At 43.5% G+C, this 24,659-nt stretch overlaps 1 protein-coding gene across 5 annotated transcripts in view; it reads left to right on the top strand.

Moving 5' to 3' along the window:
- SLC2A4 (solute carrier family 2 member 4) overlaps positions 1 to 24,284 on the top strand; it is a 47,775-nt gene extending 23,491 nt beyond the window's left edge. For 4 of the 5 annotated variants that reach the window (XM_089481143.1, XM_089481145.1, XM_089481146.1 and 1 more), the window contains 10 exons: positions 7,451 to 7,570; positions 9,328 to 9,500; positions 9,938 to 10,062; positions 13,044 to 13,159; positions 13,258 to 13,420; positions 13,917 to 14,104; positions 15,757 to 15,861; positions 16,910 to 17,011; positions 18,812 to 19,015; positions 20,196 to 24,284. In XM_089481143.1, the coding sequence (XP_089337269.1) occupies positions 7,451 to 7,570; positions 9,328 to 9,500; positions 9,938 to 10,062; positions 13,044 to 13,159; positions 13,258 to 13,420; positions 13,917 to 14,104; positions 15,757 to 15,861; positions 16,910 to 17,011; positions 18,812 to 19,015; positions 20,196 to 20,399 (1,500 nt within the window). In that variant the 3' untranslated portion in view covers positions 20,400 to 24,284. Of the gene's footprint in view, positions 1 to 3,874; positions 3,905 to 7,450; positions 7,571 to 9,327; positions 9,501 to 9,937; positions 10,063 to 13,043; positions 13,160 to 13,257; positions 13,421 to 13,916; positions 14,105 to 15,756; positions 15,862 to 16,909; positions 17,012 to 18,811; positions 19,016 to 20,195 lie in introns of those variants that run through there. The other variant, XM_089481147.1, reaches the window with a different exon arrangement.
- The last annotated feature ends 375 nt before the right edge of the window (positions 24,285 to 24,659 follow it).

Raw genomic sequence — 24,659 nt, forward strand, 5'->3', positions numbered from 1 at the left:
GGGTTGGCTTGGCAAGCGTTGTTCAACGGTTGTAGCAGAGAGGAAACCATTACAAGTTGCAACTGTTTGGATATCTTAGTGATCACTATTTGTGATCTAAAGGTAAGAGATATATACTGTATTTTTAGTCTCCTTAGTATGTTCTATTTTATTTAGAATATGTTTTTATTTTCAAATGCAGTCAGCCTCCTTATCCACAGGTTTTTTTTATCCACGGATTCAAGCATCCATGGTTTGAAAATATTCCCCCCAAAAGTGTAAATTCCAAATAGCAAAGCTTGATTACATTTTATATAAGGGTCACCATTTTGCTCTGCCATTGTCTTTAATGGGACTTGCACATCCACGAATTTTGTCATCCATGGAGGGTCCTGGAACAAAACCCCAGCGGATAAGAGGGGCCCACTTTATGTTTTATTTTGCCATTGCCTTCCTATGAGGCTGAGAGAGTGTTACCCATTGGGTTGCCATGGCCAAGCAGAGATTCGAATTCTAACACTCAAACCACTGCACCATGCCAACTCTGTATTTTTGGACTAGTGCTGCCCAAATTCTTGGACAATGACTTCCAGAATCCCCCAGCCAGCATTCTGGGGCCTCATTACATAATAAACTGGTTTTCAAACCGATCTGAACTGGCTTAAATGGCCCTTGTTCACACTGCCACCAAATTTCTGGCACTGTTTTCCGGAGGGGAGGGCACAGCGCCAAATCCATTTAAACCAGTTCTTCTGGATCCATGGAATTCCCCCGCGTCTTTTGAAATGAATCAATGCAGAGCAAGTGTGAATGCGCTGTCTGATTTGATTCGGTTCCCTGTGGCGTGGTCACCCCTGTGAAGTGACTCCACGTTGAATCGATCCATTGCTGAATGGGTACACGAAGTGGATTAAATTGAAACGCATAAGTGCAATCATGGCTCGAAAAGGGGGAACGTGTATTCGGTACTGAATCGCTTCATTGATTCAACTCAAAAATCGATTTATTTTGTAGTGGGAATGTGGCCTGGGAGTTATAGTCCACAAAAAGTCTCAAAGCCAAGCCCTGAGAAATGCTGACCCTTTGCTGCCTTCTCAGGATGCCCCCCAAAATATGCCACTGGAAGAAGCCGGATTGAAGCCCCTGTTTTAAGGCGCCATTGGTCATGCTGATGGGTTGTTTGTGAATTCTGGGAGTTGTCGTTCAAAACAGAGGGGGGGCATTCGAAGCTTTGTTGGGATTTTGATCCACTGTCCCCTTGTGGTTAATTTCTCAAGCAGAGAGATTTACGATTTTGTAATAGTCTAGGCTCCAATTCCCTCACTTGCAACCCATGTTCTGCATCCCTTATGCTCTGATGCTTTGCCATTCTTATCATAAAGCAAAGGCGCTTTGCATGTGCACAGAGGCACTCTGCTCATGCACACACAGACACTCCCTGGCAGTGAATATTTGGTGTGTGTTCAGAGCAGAGATAGTTTGGTCTGCATCTGCACTATAGAATTAATGCAGTTTGATATTGCTTGAATTGCCAGGACTCCATTCAGTCGAATTTGGGGATTTGTAGTTTGTTCTGGCACCACAGCTCTCTGAATGAGAAGGCTAAATGCCACATAGAACTACAAACCCCAGGATCCCAAAGGATTTTGAGCCAGGGGAGGTAAAACAGTGCATTATTTCTGCTATGTGGCAGCAGCTGTATTCAAAGGAGTTTTGTCACTGCTTTCCTGTAAAGCTGAGAGAGAGTCACTTCACCAGGTTGCCCAGTGGGTTTCCAGACTGGTCCGGGGATTAGAACTCGAGTCCCACATGCAAAACACTATACCATGCTGCCTTCCTGAGGGATTGCTTGACCAGGTTTAGTTTGCCATTGCCTTCCCTCTGAGGCTGAGACCTGCCAAAGGGCATCCAGTGATGCCCTCTCCACATGAAGGAGATTGGGAGTTTATCCAGTGAATATCCTGAGAAAATCGCGTAATTAGGTGAAACAATTTCACACGACGTTGCACAAAATTCAAGTGGTTGCAAAGAAGCATTAATGCACATCTTTTTACTTTGGGGATTTCAGCGACAATGCATTCCTGATATTGCACAACTGTGTGCGATAATCATTTGCACAATTACTTGCCATTTTCGCTTTATTTGCGGAATGCTTTAAAAGTGCTTTAATTTCTACTTAATGCCGAAATTAGTCCCAGTGTGATAAAAATCCTATGGCTGAGTGGGAGATTCGAACTCTGGTCTCCCAAAACCCTAATCCAACGTTCAGACTAAACATTTGGGACTAAAATTTGGCAATGCAGATGCAGCTCTAGTAGTCTTGCCAACTGGGAATGGGTCGGACTGGATGACCCTTTGAGGGGGGTCCCTTCCAACTTTATAGGAGTCTATAAAATAAACAAAATATTTTCTATAACTGGGTGCCAGACTGACCATCCCGAAATGTTGATATGGCCGCCCTGTCTGCCCCAGGATGCCTCATTTTAACCATATTTATTTTACTAATTCAAATGTAATTATAATTATGTTTTATGTTCTTAATAAGTGGGTAAGGATGATGTGATTTTTTTACTTAATTACTATGGTCATTTTATGGTTGTAACCCACTTCGATCCTTCCGGGAGAGGCAGGCTATAAATAAATTTATTATCATTATTATTATTATCATTATTATTATTATTATTATTATTAAACCTTGATGCCCTTCTTAGTTGCCTCAAAGGAGCCAAAGGCCTCTGGACTGGCCTTCCTGTCCCACAATTGTTGTAATGGGGGGAAAGAGGAGGAAACGCTGACCCAGAGTCAAGTGGTTTTTCCCTGTTTACATTTCTGGAGCATTTCTGTCTCGGCCGCATCCCCAAATATGGTCCTTTTTGCGCCTGCCGCCTGTCAAGCCGGCTCTCCCTGGGGATGTGGGGGAGTCCCTCCTAAACTGCTGGGAAAACAGATGCACAGTTTTGACACACAGTCTTGCTCTTTCTCTCGCACACACATAAAACACGCACATATATATGCACACATTGACACCACTATCAGTCAAGCAAGCATTCAGTGCATTTGCAGTTAGGAGCCAATTCCCTCTTCTTTCTGTGTATATATGTGCCTTCTCGAGATGGGTAGGGACTGATAAGGAGGTGGTTTAGTCTATTAGCAGGTTATTTTAACATTTTAGCATTGTTATTGTCTGTGTTTTATCGTCCGCTTTGGATTACAGTGGGCCTCACTCAAACCACTGCACCATGTTGGCTCTCTTGGATTTTTCTTTGGAGAATTTGTTGTTGTGATCCTTCAAGTCCTTTCTGACTTATTTCAGTCCTAAGATGACCCTACCATTGGGTTTTCTTGGCAATATTTGCTCAGAGGAGGTCCGCCATTGCCTTTATTGAGGCTGAGAGAGTGTGACTTGCCCAAGGGTTTCATGACTGAGCTGGGAAGCCAACCCTGGTCCCCAGAATTGTAACTCTCAAACCTCTGCACCACAACGGCTGGTCAAAATATGCCACCAGATATCATCTGGTGCCTTTAAGGTATTTGGTGCAGCAGGCCGCCATCCAACTGGCGAAGCCCTCCTTCTGTGTGCCAGGCTAAAATGCCCATTTGTCAATGCCTGCTTCCTTTGCACTGGTTTAAATTAAAACAATGGAACGGAAAACTCATATAACTCCAGGTGGTCCTTGTGTGGCTAACCACTGGAGGCCACAGCCTTGCTGCGCAGCCCTCCCTCTTTGCAGCACTCTCTGGCCTGCCCTTCCGCCTGCCCCTCCCTGTCACCCAGTGCCATGGCAACAGGGCCTCACCCCACATACCAGGCCCAGAGGAAGAGAGGGAGGGCCAGGCTCAGCCCTGCAGCAGCTTATGCGTCATTTGCAGGACAGCAGCACCCATTGCAAACTGGCCCAGGATGGTGGTACCTTGGCGGAGACGGGTAGGTGGCATTTCACCCTCTGCTGTCCTACCATTCCCCCCTCTTTGCTTCTTCAACTCACCTTTCCACCTTTCTGGGTCATCTCTCAAACTCAGGGCTAGCACTTGGCCCATGCCGGCTCTGTGCGCAAGGATGGGCTCTTCTTCAGGCTTCAAAGATGCATCTGACTCTGGGTGGCAAACGCGCCAGGTGCTGCTTTGGTGAGATGCAGCTAGGCTTTGCAGATAATGGGGAAGTTGACCTTTTTTGGGTGGGATTCCTGCTTCTTTTAGGAGGAGGAACACAAATATTTGGGGCTGCCTGCTTTAGCCAGAGTGTATGCTAAGAGAATGCCAGCCTGCCTGCCAGACAAGGCATGCCACCTCCGGAAGCTGGGGTGTTTTAAGTCTAAAAAGGGAAACAGGATGAAAGAAAGAAGAATAAAAGCACGCTGTGGATAAGAAAGCAAGCTATGGCCAAGGCACCGAAGGACAAAAAGGGGGTCTGAGGTGGTTTTGCAGAATTCTCACTGGGCACCTTCAGGACCAAAGCAATTTAGCCAAAGTTGGAAGGAAACTTTTGCATAAGAGTTGTGATGATATGCTAAGAGAGAGCAAAGAAGGAAGGCAGGCAGGCAGGCAGCCAACCCAAATGTGGGAGAGATCTTGGTCACATTTTGCACGCCCACACTTAGCCTTCCGCCTTCACCTCACCTTTGCACAAGAGTCGTGCGAGGGGAGAAAGGCAGAAGCAGCACCCAGACTCTCCTTTATTAGGCTCTAAGGCACTCTCTGACCTTGAAGCCCTACTTCCTTGTGACTCCAGGTTAAACATAGGTTAAATAAATAATAAATAAAAGCTTTATTTATATACCGCCCTTCTAAAAAATCAGGGCGGTGTACAACATAATAAACAATACAATACAATAATACAATAAAAATACAAATACAAATACATTCAATTAAAAACATCAATAAAACAATTCCAGCCAGCTTGCCTTTGCTGACGAGAAGAGGAGGGGGGGAGGTATTCGGGGCGCACATTAGGGGTATGCCTGCTTGAACAAAAAGGTCTTCACCCCTTTTTTAAACTGGGCCAGGGAGGTGGCCGAGCGGAACTCAACGGGCAAAGAGTTCCAGAGGTTGGGGGCCGAGGTGGTAAAGGCCCTCCTAGAGGTGGAAGCTAATCTGACCACTGGAACCCTTAGCAATTGTTGCCCAGATGTTCTGAGTGTGCGGGGCGGATTGTATGGAGGTTTCACGCAAGGCTTGCACAAGAACCATGAGCATCATCGCACCGCTGAGGATTGCAACATCTATGATGCGTTTGTGTTTGTGTGTATGTCCCTCCATATTGCCTGTGGACTTATGGTGGCTCCATTAACTTCACAGGGTTTTCTTAGGCAAGGAAGCCTCAGAGGTGGTTTTGCCAGTTCTTTCCACTGAAATATTGCCTCCAGCACTTTGGATTCGTTGGCAATGTACTTGAAGTGTGCAATAACCCTTCTCGCTCTCTTGTGGGCCTGTGAGAGTGTGTGACCTTGAGGTCTCTTTCCGGATGGGAGCCACTTTGCCATTGGACCAGTCCAGCTTTTGTAGCATAAGGGCTCCTTTACATTTTTGTTGGGAGGCTTTGCACACTCGGTGAAAGCGTATATCACCCTTACTCCTGAAATGGAACTTTGATGGCCAGTCCAGCTGCATGTCAAAGGGCTCCTTTGTACATTTGGTGGACCCTGTTGCTTGGGGTTGGCATCACGGTTTGAGCATTGGACTATGACTCTGGAGACCAGGGTTCAGTTCTCTGTTTAGCCATGAAACACGCTGGGTGATTTTGAGCAAGTCACACTCTCTCAGCCTCAGAGGAAGGCAATGAAAAGCCTCCTCTGAACAAACCTTGCCAAGAAAACCCTGTGATAGACATGCCTTAGGGTTGCCATGCACAACAACAACAATGGCCTATTGTTCGGTGGAGGAGAAGTGTTTCCCTTTCCTTCCTTCTGTGTCAAATGAATCTTTTTGGATCAGGACTGCTTTGTATGGCAATCAGTCAGCGCCTTCGTTTCCCTCATCTGCCCAGCTGGACTTAGGAGCTCCGGGGTCAAATATTACCTATTTCCTTAACTGATGCCACACTGCAGAATTAATGCAGTTTGACACCACTTCAGCTGCCACGGCTCCATGCTGTGGAATACTGGGATTTGTAGTTCTTTGTGGCCCCAGGGCTCTCGGATGGAGAAAGCTAAACATCTTACCAAACTACAAACCCCTGAATTCCATAGCACTGAGCCGTGGCAATTAAAACGGTGTCAAACTGCATTAATTCTGCAGTGTAGACACAGCCCTTGCCAAGTCGAACAGAACCTCAGGCCAATCTTGCCCACCTTAGAGGATGTCAGTTCTTGGTAAAGTAACTTTGCCAAAGCTGTCGACTCCCAGAATCCGTCCCATTGAAACAAGGATGGCCAGTGGAGGATTCTTGGGAGTTGTAACGCAAAAAGGTAAGTTGTCCAAAGTCTGGGAAACACCTAAGGGACAGGCTTGGAAATTGGACACAACTCCTAAGCAACACAAAGTTATTTAGCTTTGAACACAAAGTTACTTAGTTACATAGCTTTGAAACTTGGTGCAATCTTTCCTCCCCCAGAATAGTCTCCATGCTATTTTGGGGTGTGCAAAGGAATGTGAACCAGTGTGGCATAGTGTATTGGGCATTGGATTATGACCCTGAGGGCCAGGGTTCGAATCCTGGCTTAGTCATGGAAATCTAGTGGGTGACTTGGGCAAGTCACACTCTCTCAGCCTCAGAGGATGGCAATGCCAACCCCACTCTGAAAAAACATGGCAAAAAAACCCCTTGAGCCTTAGAGTCACCATAAGTCCTAAGCTCTGGTGCCATAACAAACAATGCTTGGCTTTCTGCATTTGCGGCTTTGACTTTTGTGGATTTGATTATTTGCAGTTTTGATTTGTGTGTTGTTTTTAGGGATCTCTCTTAAGTCCTCCAGAGCAACTCTGCTGGAAACTGACCCCATGGATCAAGGCAGAGAACAATAAACTGATACGGATAGCATGCCTCCTCACTGCATGCCCTGGCTCAGGGTTGGATGGGAATTGTAGTCCAATAACATTGTAAAGGGCACATCATATTCTTTTGTGTCATTGCTGTGCGGCTTCAAGTTGTTTCCGACTTATGGGGTTTTCTTGGCAAGTTTCTTCAGAGCCATCCTCTGAGGCGGAGAGAGTGTGACTTGCCCAAGATTACCCAGTGGGTTTTCATGGCTGATCTGGGATTCGAACCCAGGTCTCCACAGTCATATTCCAAGCACTGCACCATGCTGGCTCTTAGAATAATAGAATCATAGAGTTGGAAGAGACCTCAAGGGCCATCCAGTCCAACCCCCTGCCATGCAGGAAATCTAAATCAAAGCATCCCTGACAGATGGCCATCCAGCCTTGCTTCCTACCGTGGTGCAAAACCACCTTGTTGGCAAGTGTAATGATGTTGTGTGTTGTCAAGGTTTGAGAGCGATATTTCTTTATCTTTTACCTGTGTATTTCTCTACAGGAAGGAGATGAGGATGCTGGGAGCGGGATCACCTCCACCTTAATCCTGTCCGTCTTCACGGCCGTTTTGGGGTCCCTGCAGTTTGGATACAACATCGGAGTCATCAATGCACCACAAAAGGTCAAACACATTTCCTTAAAGCAAATTTAAGCATGTGTCGATGTCAATGTCGGTTTGGAAAGTCCCACCACTTTATATTCCATAAGGAATTGGAACATGGCATCAGTAAGGGGGGTGCAATTTTGGGCTAAAATGTTGTTGGAGTCAAAAATGGCCATATGTATATATATATATATATATGGGATATTAGATATCTATATATGGGATATTAGATATATGAAGAACACTCACTTAACGATAATTGCATTCGTTAGAAATAGAACAAAGATAGCTTTTGGATTATAGGAATAACTCAAGATAAAGGAATAATCAGTTACAATTTTGGGTAATAGTAGATTATGAGAAAAGAATGTAATAAAACTGATTCGATATAATATACTTAAGGCTGATTTAACTTACATAAGATATAATATGTGATGATTGTAGTTTTTTGTTTTGAATCGTTCGTTTGGAGTTGTACGAAGCGATGTGATTGGAGAGAATATGAGCAATTGATTTAAGTTTAAAAATAAGTCAACCAAAGTAATAATTGAAATTAAGGCATAAGTATAGATGTCACGAAGAATATTTTGATTTGAGAAAATCTAAAAAGAAACATGTAACAAAAAAGAGAAGTACTTTTAAGTAATGTTTGTCTGTCTGTGTTTTCGTTTGCTTTTGTTTGTTATGCCGTTTGTCAAGTGTGTTTGTTTAGTTTCAACTAATCGATCTTATTGGAGAGGCAGGTTAGAAGTAAATTTTATTATGATTATTATGATTAATTAAATGTATGTTTTAAAGTGTTTTTATTATGTTGGAAACGAAATAAAAATTTAAACTTAAAATGTTGTGGGTGTGGGGAGAGGAGGTTTCCCCCTTCCCTTGGTTCAAAGACTGGCACTTTTTGGAGGCGTGGGATTGCGGCTCCCATCATCCCCAGACAGCATAGGCTCAAAAGCCAGGCTGGGTAGATATGATGGCAAGCTGAAATTGCAATGCTTCCCAAAAATGCCAACTCAAGGAAAGGCTGCCCTTAACAGTTAGTTTACTGGGCAGGGAAAAGATATCTCTCGCCAGTTCATTCATTGCTGGAAGAAAAAGATCGAGGTGAAAGATCGAGAGCTTTGCAAAGTTACTTTTTTGTTTTGGACCAGCAACTCCCCGAAGGCCGCTAGAGGGCAGAGAAAGTAATCATTTCCACACTTTATTGCAGTGGTTCCCAAACTTTGGTCTTCCAGATCCTTTTGACTTCAGGTCCCAGAATTCTTGACTCTTGGCCAAGCTGGCTGGGGCTTATGGGAGATGAAGTCCAAAACACCTGAAGGACCAGAGTTTGGGCATCGCTGCTTTAGAAAGGTTGAAGGAAGCAATGTCATGTTTTCTAACCAAGGCAGCCAGATGCCATAAAGGAAGACATCTGCGCTGCAAAATGTAGTATGTTAAAGAAAAATGGGGGACCTTACAACAATAAAAGCTAAAAGCACTCATCAAAATGTGAATTCATGCTTCTCAGTCATGCTCCCAATCAGTGATTCTCTAACATTAGTCCTCCAGATGTTTTGGACTTCATCTCCCAGAATTCCTGGCTATTGACCAAGTTGTCTGGGGCTCCTGGGAGTTGAAGACCAATTCACCTGGAGGAACAAAGTTTGGGAACCACTAAATGGAGGACATTTTGGAATTCCTTCTGGATAGAAAGTCAAAATGTAGGAAGATCCTGGGAAAGGAGGACGCCTGGTCACCCGGCTTCTAACCCGCTCCCTCTATATTTTATTCAGATCATTGAACAGAATTACAATGCCACCTGGATGGAGCGCCAAGGGGTGGCGGACCCAACGCCCATCGACCCAAACACCCTCAAAACGCTGTGGTCCTTGTCGGTGGCCATCTTCTCCATCGGGGGCATGGTCTCCTCCTTCATGGTGGGCATCGTCTCAGAATGGCTTGGCCGGTGAGTTCCCTTTAAGGACGAGGGTGACTCTGAGCATGTACAGAGTGTCTTGGGGCATTCCATCCCACTATTAAGCTGTGCCACATTGTGCAAAGACTCTGGGAAGCCAACATTTTCCCCTGATGCAGGACCTCTGCCTTTCTGATAGCCATGGCTGCATCCGCACTGCAGGAATATTCCAGTTTGGCGCCGCTTTAACTGTTGTGGCTTCATGCTGTGGAATTCTGGGAATTGTAGTTTTGTTAGACATTTAGCCTGCTTGGTGAGAGAGTGCTAGCTGGGGGAAGATGGGATTTGTAGTTTAATCTGTCCAGAGGGAAATAATTCTGTACTCCATGCAAACTTGGTTGGTTGGTTTTAAAACAGGATGAATGGTCATAGATTATATTATATTATATTATATTATATTATTTTTATTTTTCCCCTGGGGGTTTCAGGAAGAGGGCCATGATTGTGAACAACGGACTGGCCTTTCTTGGGGGCGGCTTGATGGGATTGGCACAACTTGGCAAATCCTACGAGATGATGATCCTTGGACGGTTCTTGATCGGGGCTTTTTCGGGTAAGAAAGGGGCTGACAATGGGGGGGATTGGGGAGATACAGCGGAAAGTGGGGTGTGCAAGAAGACCTGGGGTGCCTTGGGAAAGTTATGGAATAAAAAGGGGTATGTCTTCATCTGGTGCCAGGCCAAATAAGGCACACATACATACACACACACCAACATTTCACAGGAATATATCACACTGGGGCTAATTTCGGCATTAAAGAGAGATTAAAGTGCATTTAAAGCATCCCGCAAATAAAGCGGAAATGGCAAGGAATTACACAAATGATGATCACACGCAATTGCACAAATAAAGTGATATTGGAAATGCATTGCTGCTGAAATCCCAAAGTTAAAAATGCTTCTTTGCGACCACTTTCACAGCAGGTTTTGTGCAACATCGTATGAAATTGTGTCATGCAATTACACAATTTTCCCGGGATGTTCACGGGATAAACTCCCGATGTCCTTTGTGTGATAAACTCCGCAGACAAAAACCAGGACATGCCTAGCCAAGCAACATGAGAGTTTAGTCAGGATAGCAAAAGTTATTAATGAGGAAGAATACATAAGCTAGGAAAGGCTGCAGCAGTTTGCTTTTACCTGAGCCGACTGGGAAGGGGAAGACTCTGTCTCCTCTTCCTCTCCTCCTTTGCTGAATTAATTGAATGCAAAATACTATTTGCATTTTGAACTCAATTTGCAACAACTGAAATGAAGCCTGGAAAAAAAAAAGGGGGGGGGGGTGTCTAGTCTACGAATTGCTGCTAATTTTTGTATATTTGCATCGACCCTTGTCTTCAGTTCTGTGCACAAATTTGCATCTGTTTACCCTTCCTCTGTCGAAAATTCACAGCTATATGAATCCATGCAAAGCGGTTGGCTGGCCATACATTTGATAATGCACATCCTCACAGATACTCCAGTTAAAACTGCAAATCCTTTTTCTGCGGAGTTTATAGGGTTTTTCACCCCATCTCTGGCAACAAGCCTGAATTCCTCCAAATTGCTTATGACTGGATCGAACTCTATTTGAATGGAATTAGGAATATTTGAATCGTATTTACTAGCTCTAGTAGAAAAAGGGAAAGTGGGAGGAGGAGAGAGAAACCAGGACATTTTAAAAGCACTTTATAAAATGGGATGGCGGAGGATTAATTGGGGTTAAGAGAGTTGGAGGGTATAGGTAGCCACATTAATAATAATAATAATAATAATTATTATTATTATTATTATTATTTTTTACCCCGCCTCTCCATCAGGATTGTGGTGTCTTACAATAAAATCCATATAATACAGCGTAACTCCAATTATTCCTTCCCCCGAAAGCATCAATTAAACATATTTAAACATTACAATAATCCATTAAAAATAAATAATAAACTTTATTTTTACCAAGCCCTCCTGCCAGATTTTTATGCTCTATCCTGAAAGGTTTGCTTGGTTTTATTATGCCGAGTTATTTTAATTTTATTTTTGTGCTTTCATCCTGGCCCTGGTTTTTTAATCCTTTTCCTTTTTCCTTTTTAATATGCTGAAATATTTCTTTTATTCTCTGCCACTCCGTTGCGTTGGCGATTTTATGTTCTCTTTCGCCTTTGCTTTAATTATATTGATGTGGTATTATTATTATTATTACTATTATTTAACCAGACAGCGCTCCCCCAGAGAGCTTTGGCCGGCGGGTGGTATAAACTGTTCAATAAATCCATAAATTAATTAAAGGAAATGCTCTGTTTGCAAAGCAGGGGAGGGAGTTCCTGGAGACGCATTGTCAAGCGCCCGAGGAAATTGGACGCTGGACTGGAGAGGTTTAATTCAATTTCAGAGTTCTGCGTCTGTTTTTACGATAAAACGTGGTGATTCATAATTGTGTACAAAACACAGAGCCTGGAGAAGTGACCTTTTTGGACTACAGCTTCCAGAACCCCCCAGCCAGCTTTGCTAGCTGGGGGATTCTGGGAGCTGTAGTCCAAAAAGGTCCCTTCTCTGAGCTCTGAAAAAGTATTAGTTCCTCTCCCCAAGTTTTATTGCCTTATGATTAATGGCCAACTCTTGCGGAAGGGGATTTACTCACATTTTTTATTCTCAACTTTCAAAGAGGTGTCCAAGACCACTCCAATACCTCTGCTAAATCTTAAAAAGTTAAGACTATATTCCGGAGCGGATTCTCAGACATGGGAGTCCTCCATCTCCCATTGCCTCTGGCAGTCTTTGAGGCAAGTTTTTATTTCTTTTTCTATATTATTATTTTATTTTATTTCTATCCTGCTTCTCCATAGTATCAACAGTTTCCTCAAATAATACAATAATGCCTAAAATTCACAAAAGAGTGATACCTTTATTGAGCCAATCCATATGCACAAAATACATGATGCAAACCTTTGAAGTTCCACTGGTTTCTTCATCAGGCAAAGGGGTTAAAAAACATACAGGACGAAAAAATATGACGTTGTTACTCACAGGTCTTCATTTCATCAAGATGTTGTTCTGAGTTAAAATGGTGTCGGGTGAAGAAGCCAGTGGAACTTCAAAAACTTGCAATGTGTATTTATTGCATTTTGGTTGGTCCAATAAAGGCATCACTTTTGGATGCTATTGTACAGTGGATCCTTGGTATCCACTGGGGTTGCGTTCCAGGACCCTCTGTGGATATCAAAATGCATGGATGCTCAACCCTATTAAATACAATGACACATTAAAATGGTGTCCATTATATAAAATGCAAAACCAAGGCTTGCTTTTTGGAAATTACATATTTTTTTGAAGATTTTCAAGCCATGAATGGTTGAATCTGAAGAATAGGTGGATATGAAGGGCTGACTGTACTTTGTTATATGGGCAACATGGGTACCCCTGAATATGTTTTCTGGGTTCCTTCAAATGATCTTTATCCCTGGGAGAAGGATGGAGCATATAATTCAGGCCTCTTTTTATTCCTCTTTCCCTCCTTCCCTTCTTCCTGATATATGTTTGGTTTTTCTTCTTCTCATGGCAGGTTTTGCCTCTGGCCTGGTTCCAATGTACGTGGGTGAGATTGCTCCCACCAACCTGCGGGGAGCGCTTGGCACCATAAACCAGTTGGCCATTGTCATTGGGATCCTCATTGCACAGGTGAGGATGGAGCCCCTCTTTCATGGTGGCCGGGAGTGGGGGGATTCTGGGCATTGCAGTTTGAAACAAAAAGGACCTCTCTTCTTCTACTACCGCAGGTGTTTGGGCTGGACACCCTCCTGGGCACCCCGAAACTATGGCCCCTCCTGATGGGTCTCAGCGTGGTCCCCTCCGCCCTCCAGCTCCTCTTGTTCCCCTTCTGCCCAGAGAGCCCACGCTACCTCTACATCATCCGCAACAAAGAGTCCAAAGCCAAAGAAAGTGAGCCTCCCTTCCGCCTCCCCATCCGCCTCTTTCCCCTTCTCCGTTCTTGCTTCTCGTCTGTTTTTCCCTTCCTTCCATCTTTTACTCATCTCCCATGCTGGTGATTGGAATGCTGGGTCCGCTCTGGGTTTTAGCCTGAAATATGGAGGAATTTGTGTCTTCCAGATGCCCACCTTGATTTGGGGTATTCTCTGGAGATGCAGAAAACAAGCTTGCTCCCTCCTCAATATGACACCCCTTCAAATACCTAAACAGGGCTATCATATCACCCCTTCACCTTCTCTTCTCCAGGCTAAACATCCCCAGCTCCCTAAGGCGTTCCTCATAGGGCTTCATGGTTTCCAGACCCTTCACCATTTTAGTTACCCTCCTTTGGACACGCTCCAACTTCAAGCCCTGTGCAAACTCTACAGTGATTTCTTCAGTGCCTCAATGATATCCATTAATTTCCCCAATGCCCACAAAGAACTCCTCTCTTGTCCTTCTCCTCCAGGTCTCAAGCGCCTGACCGGACGTGTGGATGTGACCGCGGCCTTGAATGAGATGAAAGAAGAGAAGCGCCGCATGGACCTGGAACGCAAGGTCTCCATCCTGGAGCTCTTCCGATCCCGCATCTACCGCCAGCCCCTCCTGATCGCTGTGGTCTTGCAGTTCTCCCAGCAGTTGTCGGGAATCAATGCGGTGAGAACTGGGACATCGGTGGGAGGGAGAAGGACGATGGTGATGGTGATGGTGGGAGAAATAAGATTATTGCAGTGGTGGGGAGGCAGCTGGGGTTCCCAGATTTCAGGTCCTACCCTTGAGCCTCACAGCCTGAGACCTTTTCTTCAAGTTCCAGAGGGACAAATCTCACGGCAAGAGCATTGTCCTGAAAATCGCATACATCTGTGCAGTTTTTGGCCTCATGTTGCTGCAAGCTGCTTCAACACAGCTGCTACAGCCTTTTAAAACCAAAGGTTGGGAAATTATGATCAGTTCTTGGTATCCGGTGGAGTTTGGTGCCAGGACCTCCCACGAATACCAAAATCCATTGATGCTCAAATCCTGTTGTATGCAACGGCGTAGTCAAAAAAGGTCCCTTATATAAAATGGCAAAATCAAGGCTTGCTTTTTGGAATTTTAAAAAATATATTTGCAAGCCATGGATGGTTGAATCCATGGATGGAGAATCAGTGAATACAGGGGATGGACTGTAATTTGCTTGGTCCATGACTCTCGTGTCCTCTTAGAAGCTGTGCTTGCTGCAGTATTAGAAAAAGAGCTGGTAAAACATACAGCGGGCCCTTGGTATCCGGTGAGGTTTGGTACCAAGATCCCTTGTGGATACCAGAATCTATGGGTGCTCAGGTCTTGGTGTATATATACAGTGGCATAGTAAAAACATGTCCCTTATATAAAATGGCAAAATCTAGGTTTGCTTTTTGGAGTTTAAAAAAATACATTTGCAAGTCCTGGATGGTGCAGTCCATGGATGCAGAATCCATAGATACGGAGGGATAATTTGCTTTGGTCCATAACTCCCATGTGTTCTTAAAAGTTTGCTTGCTAAGATGTTTGAAACAGAGCTTGGCAAAAGTTGGGCGATAGATTTCCCTTGTTCAGTGCAGAGCTTGGAAATTTAATTTCCATTTCAATTTTGTTAGATCTGGGGTGCAAACTGCAGGAAGAATGCAGTTTGACACCACTTTCACCTCCATGGCACCATCATATAGATTCCTGGGATTTGTAATTTCGTGAGGCACCCACAATTTTTGTCAGAGAAAGCTACAGACTTCATAAAACTACAAATCCCAGGATTCCATAGGATGGATCTACAGCACTTAAAGTGGTGTCTAACTGCATTATTGCTACAGTGTAGCTGCACCCCTTGTATTTGTTATTTGAATTGCATGCTTACATGAAAGGGATAGACTACAGAGAGTTATGGGAAAAGTGAGAAGGAGAGTTTATCATTGCAAAATGGAAGAAGTTGAATTAAATGGAATGTAATAGAACAGGGTCTAAAAGGAAGTCTGTTTTTCTTTCTTTCTATCTTGTTTAGTTGTTTTATATAGGCTTATGTTTGCTTGTAGCTGTTATTGTAATTTGTCTTTACTTTTGTGTTTTGTATGGATGTGTTTTAATAAATAAATATGACCCCCCCCCCAAAAAAAAAAAAATTGCATGCTTACATGCTACAGTTGCTACTTAGCATATCAGACCCTAAAACATGAACAGGGGCATCCCTATTGCTCAGGATTTTGCCCTGAAAGCTCAGGATTTGGGATGCTGCTGACCTGGTACCTCTAAAGGCCTTTCTCTGACTCTAGTTGGTCATTATTTTGCCCTCGTAGATCTTCTACTACTCAACTGACATCTTCACAAAGGCTGGACTGGACCAACCCATCTATGCCACCATTGGAGCTGGAGCGGTCAACACGGTGTTCACCGTTGTTTCGGTAAGGAACCCCGGCCACGCCAATGACTCTAGCCATCCATAAGGCTGGGGTGAGCAACATTGGTTGTTGGGTCCCTTCAAGTTGTTTCTGACTTATGACACCCAAAGAAGAGCCTCCTTTCCTCCTTGTCATTGCCTTCCCATTGCCCTGAGGCTGAGAGCATGTGACTTCCCCAAGGGTCACTCAGTGGGTTTCACTGGCTGAGCAGGGATTTGAACCCTGGTCTCCAGAGTCATAATAGTTTATCACACAGGATGGATCCTGTGCAGAAACTGAATTTACACTGGAAAATACCTGTAAAAGCGGGTAGATTTTCAGATGAAGTGGACAAAGCCCACAAAAGCAGGTTGATTTTCACATGACGTAAGGGTTAATGAGCATTAATGCGACATTAACACAAACAGGTAGTAAGCAAAACCCGTCCTTTTTACTTTCAGGAAATCCAGTTCCGAAGTTCAATAGTCATTTACACTCAAGTTAGCACAGGTCCAAAACACACTGCAGAAATAATCCAGTTTGAGACCACTTTAACTCCCCTGGCTCAATGCTAGGGAATTCTGGAATTGTGTGAGACATTTAGCCTTCTCTGAGAGCTCTGGAACCAGGATAAACTACAATTCTCAGGATTCCCTTTTCTACTCTATTTTCATTTCTTTCTTAACCACTTTCTTTTCCTTTCAAATCACTATTCCCTAGCCATAGCTTTCAATCATTTTCCCTCTCTCCCTCGCAGTTCACATTTCGCTATCGCTTCACTTCTTCTCTTTCCAGGTCACTCCTCTTCTCATCAATTTCTTAACCATGCTGCATTCTCTCACCTTCTTCAACTGACTTATACCTTCCATTTTATTCTATCTCTCTTCTATTCCACCACCCACCTCTTCATCCTTTACACTCATCCTAACCTTCCTTTTTGACCTTGCTGGGTTATTTGGCATTGTACAATGGCCTTCTTGACCCTGTTTTCCACTTTAATACTATTACCAACTGGAAATAGGTATATAGTATCTCTCCTTCTGACCTTTCCTTCATGTTTCCTCTGCCCCAGGTGTTCCTGGTGGAGCGGGCAGGACGGCGCACGTTGCATCTGCTCGGCTTGGTCGGCATGAGTGTCTGTGCCATCCTCATGATGGCATCTCTCCTCTTATCTGTAAGTAGTGGGGCAAAGTTGCCCTATAAAAGGTATCACTGTTTTATGGATTTTGGATGTTATTGTACAGTCAGCCTTCTGTTTTTGCGGGGAAACTGTTCCGGAGCTCCCCTTGCAAAAACAGAATTTCGCACATATTCAAGCCACATAGGCTTGAATGGGGGCATGTGCCCACGAACGGCTGCAGGTGCGCACATCAGGTACGTGCCCCATTTTAATGCTCCCCGTTTGCTCCTCACAAGTACAGTAAGTGAGGGTCGCGAATATGAAGTCCACACAAATGGAGGGGCAACTGTACTTTGTTGTATGGCAAACACAGCTAACCCTGGATATGTTTTCTCTAAAAAATAATAGTTCAGAAACCATTTGGACAGATCCTTTAAAGTTCAACTAAAATCCAAAGTGCATCCATCCCTCCATTGATATGGGAGCCACCAGCCACTGCAATACATTCTGGAATGGAGAGGAACCTGTATTGTGTGATAAATAGGTTTTAGATGATATAAGGATGTAATAATGGGACAAGCTGAATAATCATGTACATGAGATCAATAGCTGTTATGAGGGAAAAGAATAAGAATAAGAAGTTATTTACTTTATAAAAAGCACTTTCTATATATGAATTTGTAGTTAAAAGATATCATATGGGGAGTGGAATGTACACGGAATGCTATGCAATCTAAGCAGTTTATCACACGAAGGAGATCAGGAGTTTATCCTGTGAATATTCTGGGATTTTAGTGGCAATGCATTCCTGATATTGCTTTATTTGCACAATTGCGTGTGATAATCATTCGTGCAATTACTCACCATTTTCGCTTTAGTTGCGGGATGCTTTAAATGTGCTTTAATCTCTCTTTAACGTCAAAATTATGCCTAGTGTGGTAAACTCCTATGAGAAGAATGTACAGTGGGACCTTGCTATCCATTGAGGTTTGGTTCCAGGATCCCCCCCCCCCTCCCATGGATAACAAAATCCATGGATGCTCGTCCCATTAAATATAATAGCAGAGCAAAATGATGCCCCTTATACAAAATGAAAAACCAAGGTTTGCTATTGGGAATTTATACTTTTTTGGAATATTTTCAAGCTGTGGATGCTTGAGTCCGTGAATAAAAAATCCGTGGATAAGGAGGGCCAACTGTATGTTTTATTAATGGTTCTATTGTAAGAAGATGTCAACCTTGCACAAAACACATATATTACAGGGATGGAAGATGGGGTTTTTATTTGGAAATGGGAAGGGAGCGAGTTTTGGACTATGTTGGCTGCAAATTGTGTCAATATGACTTTTTTTCTATTTTTGTTTGTTTGTTTGTTTGTTGTTCCCTGTTTTTAAAAATATATATATATAAAAGAGGGGGTTATTTAGTTGTTGCTGTCTTGCCTGGCTATTCCTTGACTCCTAGGAATTACTGCCATGTTAAGATTCAAAGATATAGCCATGTTAGTCTGGAAAATCAGTATGTAGAGAGATCTTGTATCACCTTTGAGACTCACAGAAAGAAAGAAGTTGGCAGCATGCGCTTTCTCAGATGTCAGTCTACTTCCTCAGGTGCTTTTGATGGAAAGCATCTCTCCACCAAATGCATCTGAGGAAGTAGGCTGAAGTCTAGGAAAGCTCATGCTGCCAACTTCTTTCAGTGAGTCTGAAAGGTGCTACAAGATCTCTCTACATGCCATGCTAAGAGTGAGACAGGAATGCAATAATGAATAATGTCCTCCTGCAACCCATCAGTCTTAGGCCATTTGTGTTGCTAGAGAATGACCCACTCCCATCTCTGTTCCACCTGCAACAGGACCGTGTGCCGACCATTGGCTATCTCAGCATGGTAGCCATCTTTGGCTTCGTGGCCTTCTTTGAGATCGGGCCAGGCCCCATCCCATGGTTCATTGTGGCGGAGCTGTTCAGCCAGGGCCCTCGGCCGGCAGCAATGGCCGTCGCCGGCTTCGCCAACTGGACCTGCAACTTCATCATCGGCATGAGTTTCCCCTCCATCGCGGTGAGTTTCTATTGCAGATCTGTTTGGCTTGAAGGGTATAGAAAAGGTGGTGAGCAACTGATCTTGGAAGCGAAGCAGGGTCAGCCCTGGTTAGTCCTTGGATGGGAGACTGACACTGAACACCAGGCGCTGTAGGCATTATTTCAGAGGAAGGAATTGGCAAAACCTTGGCTAAGAAAACCCTACAAAATTCTTGGGGTTGCCATAAATCAATAGGTAACTTGAAGGCACATACTTACTCAATAACTGTTGGTGGTTGGTTGTGGCATTTCTGGCTTATGGTGACCCTAAAGCAAACCTGCCATGGGATTTTTCTGGCAATATTTGTTCAGAGAAGGTTTGCCATTGCTCTCCTTTGAGGCTGAGAGAGTGTGACTTGCCCAGAGTCACTTAGTGAGTTTCATGGCTGAGCTGGGAATTGAATACATGAGACAAGAACTCCTCTGCAGCAGCCCTTTTAAAGCTCTTTTTAAGCATTGGGTATGAAAATAGATAGATAGATAGATAGATAGATAGATAGATAGATAGATAGATAGATAGATAGATATTCAAAAATACTAACACTATAGTATTAGACTCTATGGAAATAGATACACTCACATAGTCTTTGTGGGTTTTTCGAGCTATGTAGCCATGTTCTAGAAGAGTTTGTTCCTGATGTTTCGCCAGCCTCTGTGGCTGGCATTTCCTCACATTCCTATTGAGAGGAAAGTCATGGGAGGATCGTAAAAAAGATTGGGAAACGTTAATAAATTTTCTACAGCAAGAATGGAGAGGAAAAGTAATTGTTGGATTAATGTAATTTTTGAAATAAGAAATATGGAAATATAGATGATTTAAATTGTATAGCAATAGATGGTATATTTGATTCCACTTAATGAAGAGTCATAGATAAAATAAGCTCTTGGTAAATGGAAAATCTTGAATCATTACAAAGAAATGGGTCTAGAAGGAACTCCGGAGGTCATTTTTATGTTTTGGGTGGGGTGGGGTTTGTCTGTCTGTGTGTTTTGTTTCGGTTTATGTGGATATAGTAGATGTGAAGCCATGTGGCGAAGAAGTGTAGAAGTATGCAGGAGTGATTTGATGTTCTTTTTTTCATGGATAAAATTCATATAAAATGCATAAATGAGAAATGTGTTTGCAGACCGGCCACAACCATCTCCTTCCTTTCCCCCAGGATGCCTGCGGTCCCTACGTCTTCCTCATCTTCGCCCTCCTCCTCCTGGCTTTTGCAGTTTTCACGTATCTCAAAGTACCGGAAACGAGGGGACGCACTTTTGACGAGATTGCTGCTACATTCCGGCGAACGCCTTCTTTGCTCGACCGCGAAATCAAACCTTATACGGAACTGGACGAATTGAGCCCAGACAACCACGAATGAGAGGGGTATCGGGGCAGATGGATGGAGGGGAGAAGCAGAAAGGAGGACACAGTGTGGGGAACATGGTCTTCGGAGTCAGGAGTGGTGGAGGGCAAGGATACCCAGGGTCTGCCTAAGCACTTTATTGAAACCGCGAGAGAGTCTGGCGCGCGGTCAAAACTTTTAATTTTATTTTTTCCTTTCTAGGTCAGTTTTTAGTCTCGATGTATTTCGATTTTTTTTCTTTCACTTCTTTTTTTTAAAAAGGGAGAAATTATTTAATAAAGCAGGGCAAGGCAGGTTTGCAGAAAGAGGGAAGCACAGGAACGCGATTCTTTGCATTTCTCAATTTCGGAGGACAAAAGAGTCGTGGCACAAAGGATCGAAAAAGGAACTGTGAGTTTTATTCTAAAGAGAGGATCGTGGTGGATTTCATACAGAGAGAAAATATTATCCGACATCGACTTGTAGCCTGGGATCTGGACACATATTTTCCCGGAAAGGAAAGCCTGAAAGCAGAATCTAAATTACAAAAGGGATAACGGGAGCTTCAAGGATGTCTGCAAAACTTTCTTCTTCTCTCTACAGTTTTGGTTATTTATATGTTGTGCTGGTTTTCTTTGAGCCAGGGACTGAGTCCAGTTTTAATTCAGGAGAGCGTCGGCTCTGGAAAACGTGCATTTACAACTGAGACGTTTGCCGATGGAAATGTGCATTCGCAAGCGAGAAGCGTGCCTTTGCATTTGTGTTCTCCTGAACATGTTATGAGTATTTTTCTTTCTGCCGCCTCGTCGCACTTGAGAAACCACAGATAGCCTGACATACATCCCTGTATTGTTTGTGTGTGTGTCAGGGACTTCCAAGCTCAAGGCCTGATCATACAACCGAGCTTTGGAAGAGGTCACTTGATACACGTTTAGTTGCCATGTTTGCTAATGCTCTGTGCAACCTCCCCCACAAGGCCAACAGAAGGGGAGAAATTGTCCTTGGGGAGCATAGGAAAAACGGGCGCACTGTTCTTTGCCTTCCTTAGTTGCAATGGTTCCTGCATGTCTTTCCACCCACGCTGCCTTTGTCTAATAACAGGAAAGTGGTTTTCCTTGGCTCTGCAATGCCCATTTTTGGCCATCTGGGAGGGCAACCGAGGGCAAGGGCATTCTGTATATACTCATGTATAAGTCTAGAAATTTTAGTCAAAAAATTGACCCCAAAAAACTGAGCCGACTTATCCAGTATAAGTACCATGTGCCAACTCTTACCCCCCAAAAAGAAACCAGCCTCAGATGACAAGCAAGAGCTTAATCTGTTTTGGAGAAGCACTGGTTCTTCTTTATTCTCACATCCATCCAGCCTTTAGCATGAGCGCAAACAGTGATGTCTGCTTGGATTTTGTAAGTTGTTTGGCATTATTTCTCTTTGCTTCTTTACATCCCTTTTTTACCATCGACTTATCCACGGGTCATACCAAAAGCCATAATTTTAGCCCCAAAATCTGTCGCATATACTCGACTATAAGTCAACCTCATGTATAAATCGAGGGCAAGTTTTGGGGCCAAAATTATGGATTTTGCTATGACTCGTAGATAAGTCGAGGGTAAAACTTAGGGGCATATAGCAAAGGATTTAAAGGATGAAGGAAAGCAAAACCATGTCAAAGAACTTCCCAGCAGACATAACTCTATACTTACTCTTAAGGCTGGATGGATGAGAAAGTAATGGCGGTCGGTGCTTCCAGGATGGATTATACTCTGTCTATTCACAAAAGGATGGTTCCTTCCTTTCAATAAGAGTTCAGATACACTACTTATATTCACCTGTGGACAAGTTGACTCAGTTTTTTGGGAGGGTCAATTTTTTGACCTAAATTTCTAGATTTATACATGCGTATATACAGGAACCTTCCCCAAGAAGACCTGGAGTGAGGCAGCCAAAAGGATGCCAATTCCCCCCAAAAGAAGAGAAAACGGGGGCTACAAACTGAGGTGGGGGGCTCAGACTTGGAGCCTCTCCCTTGCGCTCCAATCTAGGCTTTGGAAAAGTTTGCCTTTTTTGGGGTCGGATGACAAATCCCAGAATGCTGCCATGCTGCTTGGCAGCTTCTGCAAATTTGTCATCCAAATGGGACTTTGGTAATAATCCCAAATTATAGTCCATACAAAGATGGAGCAGGAGTTGTCGTCTGGGGGGGATTCTGGGTGCTGCAGTCAAAAAAAGAAAGCAAGCAAGGGAGTTTTCTATGTTCAATACCAAAGGGGAGAAAATAGACGTTCTCCATAACTATTCTGTTTTTATGGCTTCTTCCTGACATAGAAAAGGAAACCGTTGCTGACCAGAGGCTGCTTGGTGTGGACTTTATGGCCATTGTTTCCTCCCCAAGAATCTTGGGAATTTTGTTTTGTTTTTAATGTTGAGTTTCCTTTGGCAGAGCAGTCTAGTTTTGTTCTTATTTTTAGCATTTCCATTGAAGAGATGCAAAGAAACGCTGTCCTGGAGTGCCGTGATGAAGCCGAAAAAGCCTTACAGACACAGCTGTGCTTCCAAGGTTTCCTTCATGCGATGGATGTGTTCAAATCTGGTTGTCAAAGCAGCACTTGAAAACATTTTCCCTTTTCTTTGGGTGGATTACAACTCCCAGAATCCCCCAGCCATTTACAGACCCCCCAAAAAGGAATGTTTGCAAGCTTTGAAACAAACCATCAGAATTGTAATGCAGATTTATGCTGCCTATTTTGGGGTGGATGGGGATTTATTTTTTGACACTGATCGCTAAAGCAGACTGAAGAATAATCTCTTTGATAATCACAGTGTAAGACATTGGTTTTCTTTTTAGTGGTAATGGGTTCATGTTCCCACTTTATTCACACAGAAGCCCCCCCAGATATGGTTGGACTGCAACTCCCAGCATCCCTCAGGGTTAACTGTTCTGGCTCAGCCTGCTGGGAGTTGCAGTCTGACCACATCTGGAAGCCATTTTGACCTTACCTGAGAGGCTAGAAGTAAAATGAGGAACATGAATTCATATTTTACTATTGATTCTAAGGCAGGTATATTTCTCTGGCATCCTTGCCATTCATTTTCAGAGAGATTTTAAGCCGAGTTTAATTATCCTAATATCTTCATCTCACAGCCTTCATGCAAGGACTGCTTTGTGGAAAATGCTGAGTTTCTTAGGATTTCTTGTCTAGGAATCCTAGAAAATTCAATTCAATTCAATAGGTTCAATGCTGAAGCAGAGGCCCAGCCTGAACTTTTCAGGGGCTAATCCTGGTTTGGCATTAGCTTCCAGCAATCTGGATAGTTCCTTTAAAGCTCAGGCTAAAACCCAAAGCGGATTCACACGCCATAAATATGGGAGCTAACACCAGTCAAAACGGTTGGGTTTAGGACAAAAGTCCAAATTGTCTTCTTGCACTTCAGAATCCAGACAAATATAGCATGAATTTAGCTTTAGATTTCAATCTCTCTGTATTAATTCTTCACCGTGACAGTTTTCCAAACCTCTCTCCGGAACCATTGCAATTGGAACATTTGAAACCAGGGTTGGGAATTGTGCGGCTTTCCAGAAGTTGTCAGACTGCAATTCCCAGCATAGCCAGTGGCGAGGAGTGATGGGAGTTGCAGTCAAAGGTCCACAGGTTTCCCCGCCTGTGTCTTGAAACAAGAGCAGATGGATGACATTTCTCTTGCGTCTCCCACCTGTGACTGAAAACCATAAGCAAAAGATTGCGAGGAAAAAATATATTGAATTTTATTGCTCAGGAGGATGGAACCCTGCAATGGATTCTTAAATTTTCAGCTCATTTCGTAAGGGGAAGATGCTGTTTGAGACTGTGTGTTTGTGTGTGTGCATGTTGACTGTTTTGTATATCAGAAAGAAAATTTATTTGTATATAAAGAACAAGCTACGATACCGTTGTTCTTCACTTTGCATAAATTCTATCTGTTGTCATCGGTTAAACTATAAACCAATTTTAAAAAACACAGACAATGACGCACAAAACAGGAGAGTTGCAAGTGTGCTTCGATCCTGCAGGCTGTTTCTTTCCTTTCCAACATTTCCCCACCTTTACGCTACAGAAGAGAGAAATGATATCAAAAGTTTGCAGAGATTAAGTGCAGCAATTATTACCTGGCTAAGAGCAACTCTTGTCTAAACTTTACAGCTGGGCCTTCCTTCCCAACTTATTTGTATGTTTCTGAGTTTAGAAAAGTTTCTTCTAGGGAACTTCAAAACACTCTGATGGCTGGCTTTTTCTGTGTTAGCAGACTAGCTGTTTCACT

Source organism: Sceloporus occidentalis, unplaced genomic scaffold (genome assembly GCF_023333645.1).
Source record: "Sceloporus occidentalis isolate IW3139 unplaced genomic scaffold, rSceOcc1.0.p SCAF_14, whole genome shotgun sequence".
Taxonomy (NCBI): Eukaryota; Metazoa; Chordata; class Lepidosauria; order Squamata; family Phrynosomatidae; genus Sceloporus; species Sceloporus occidentalis.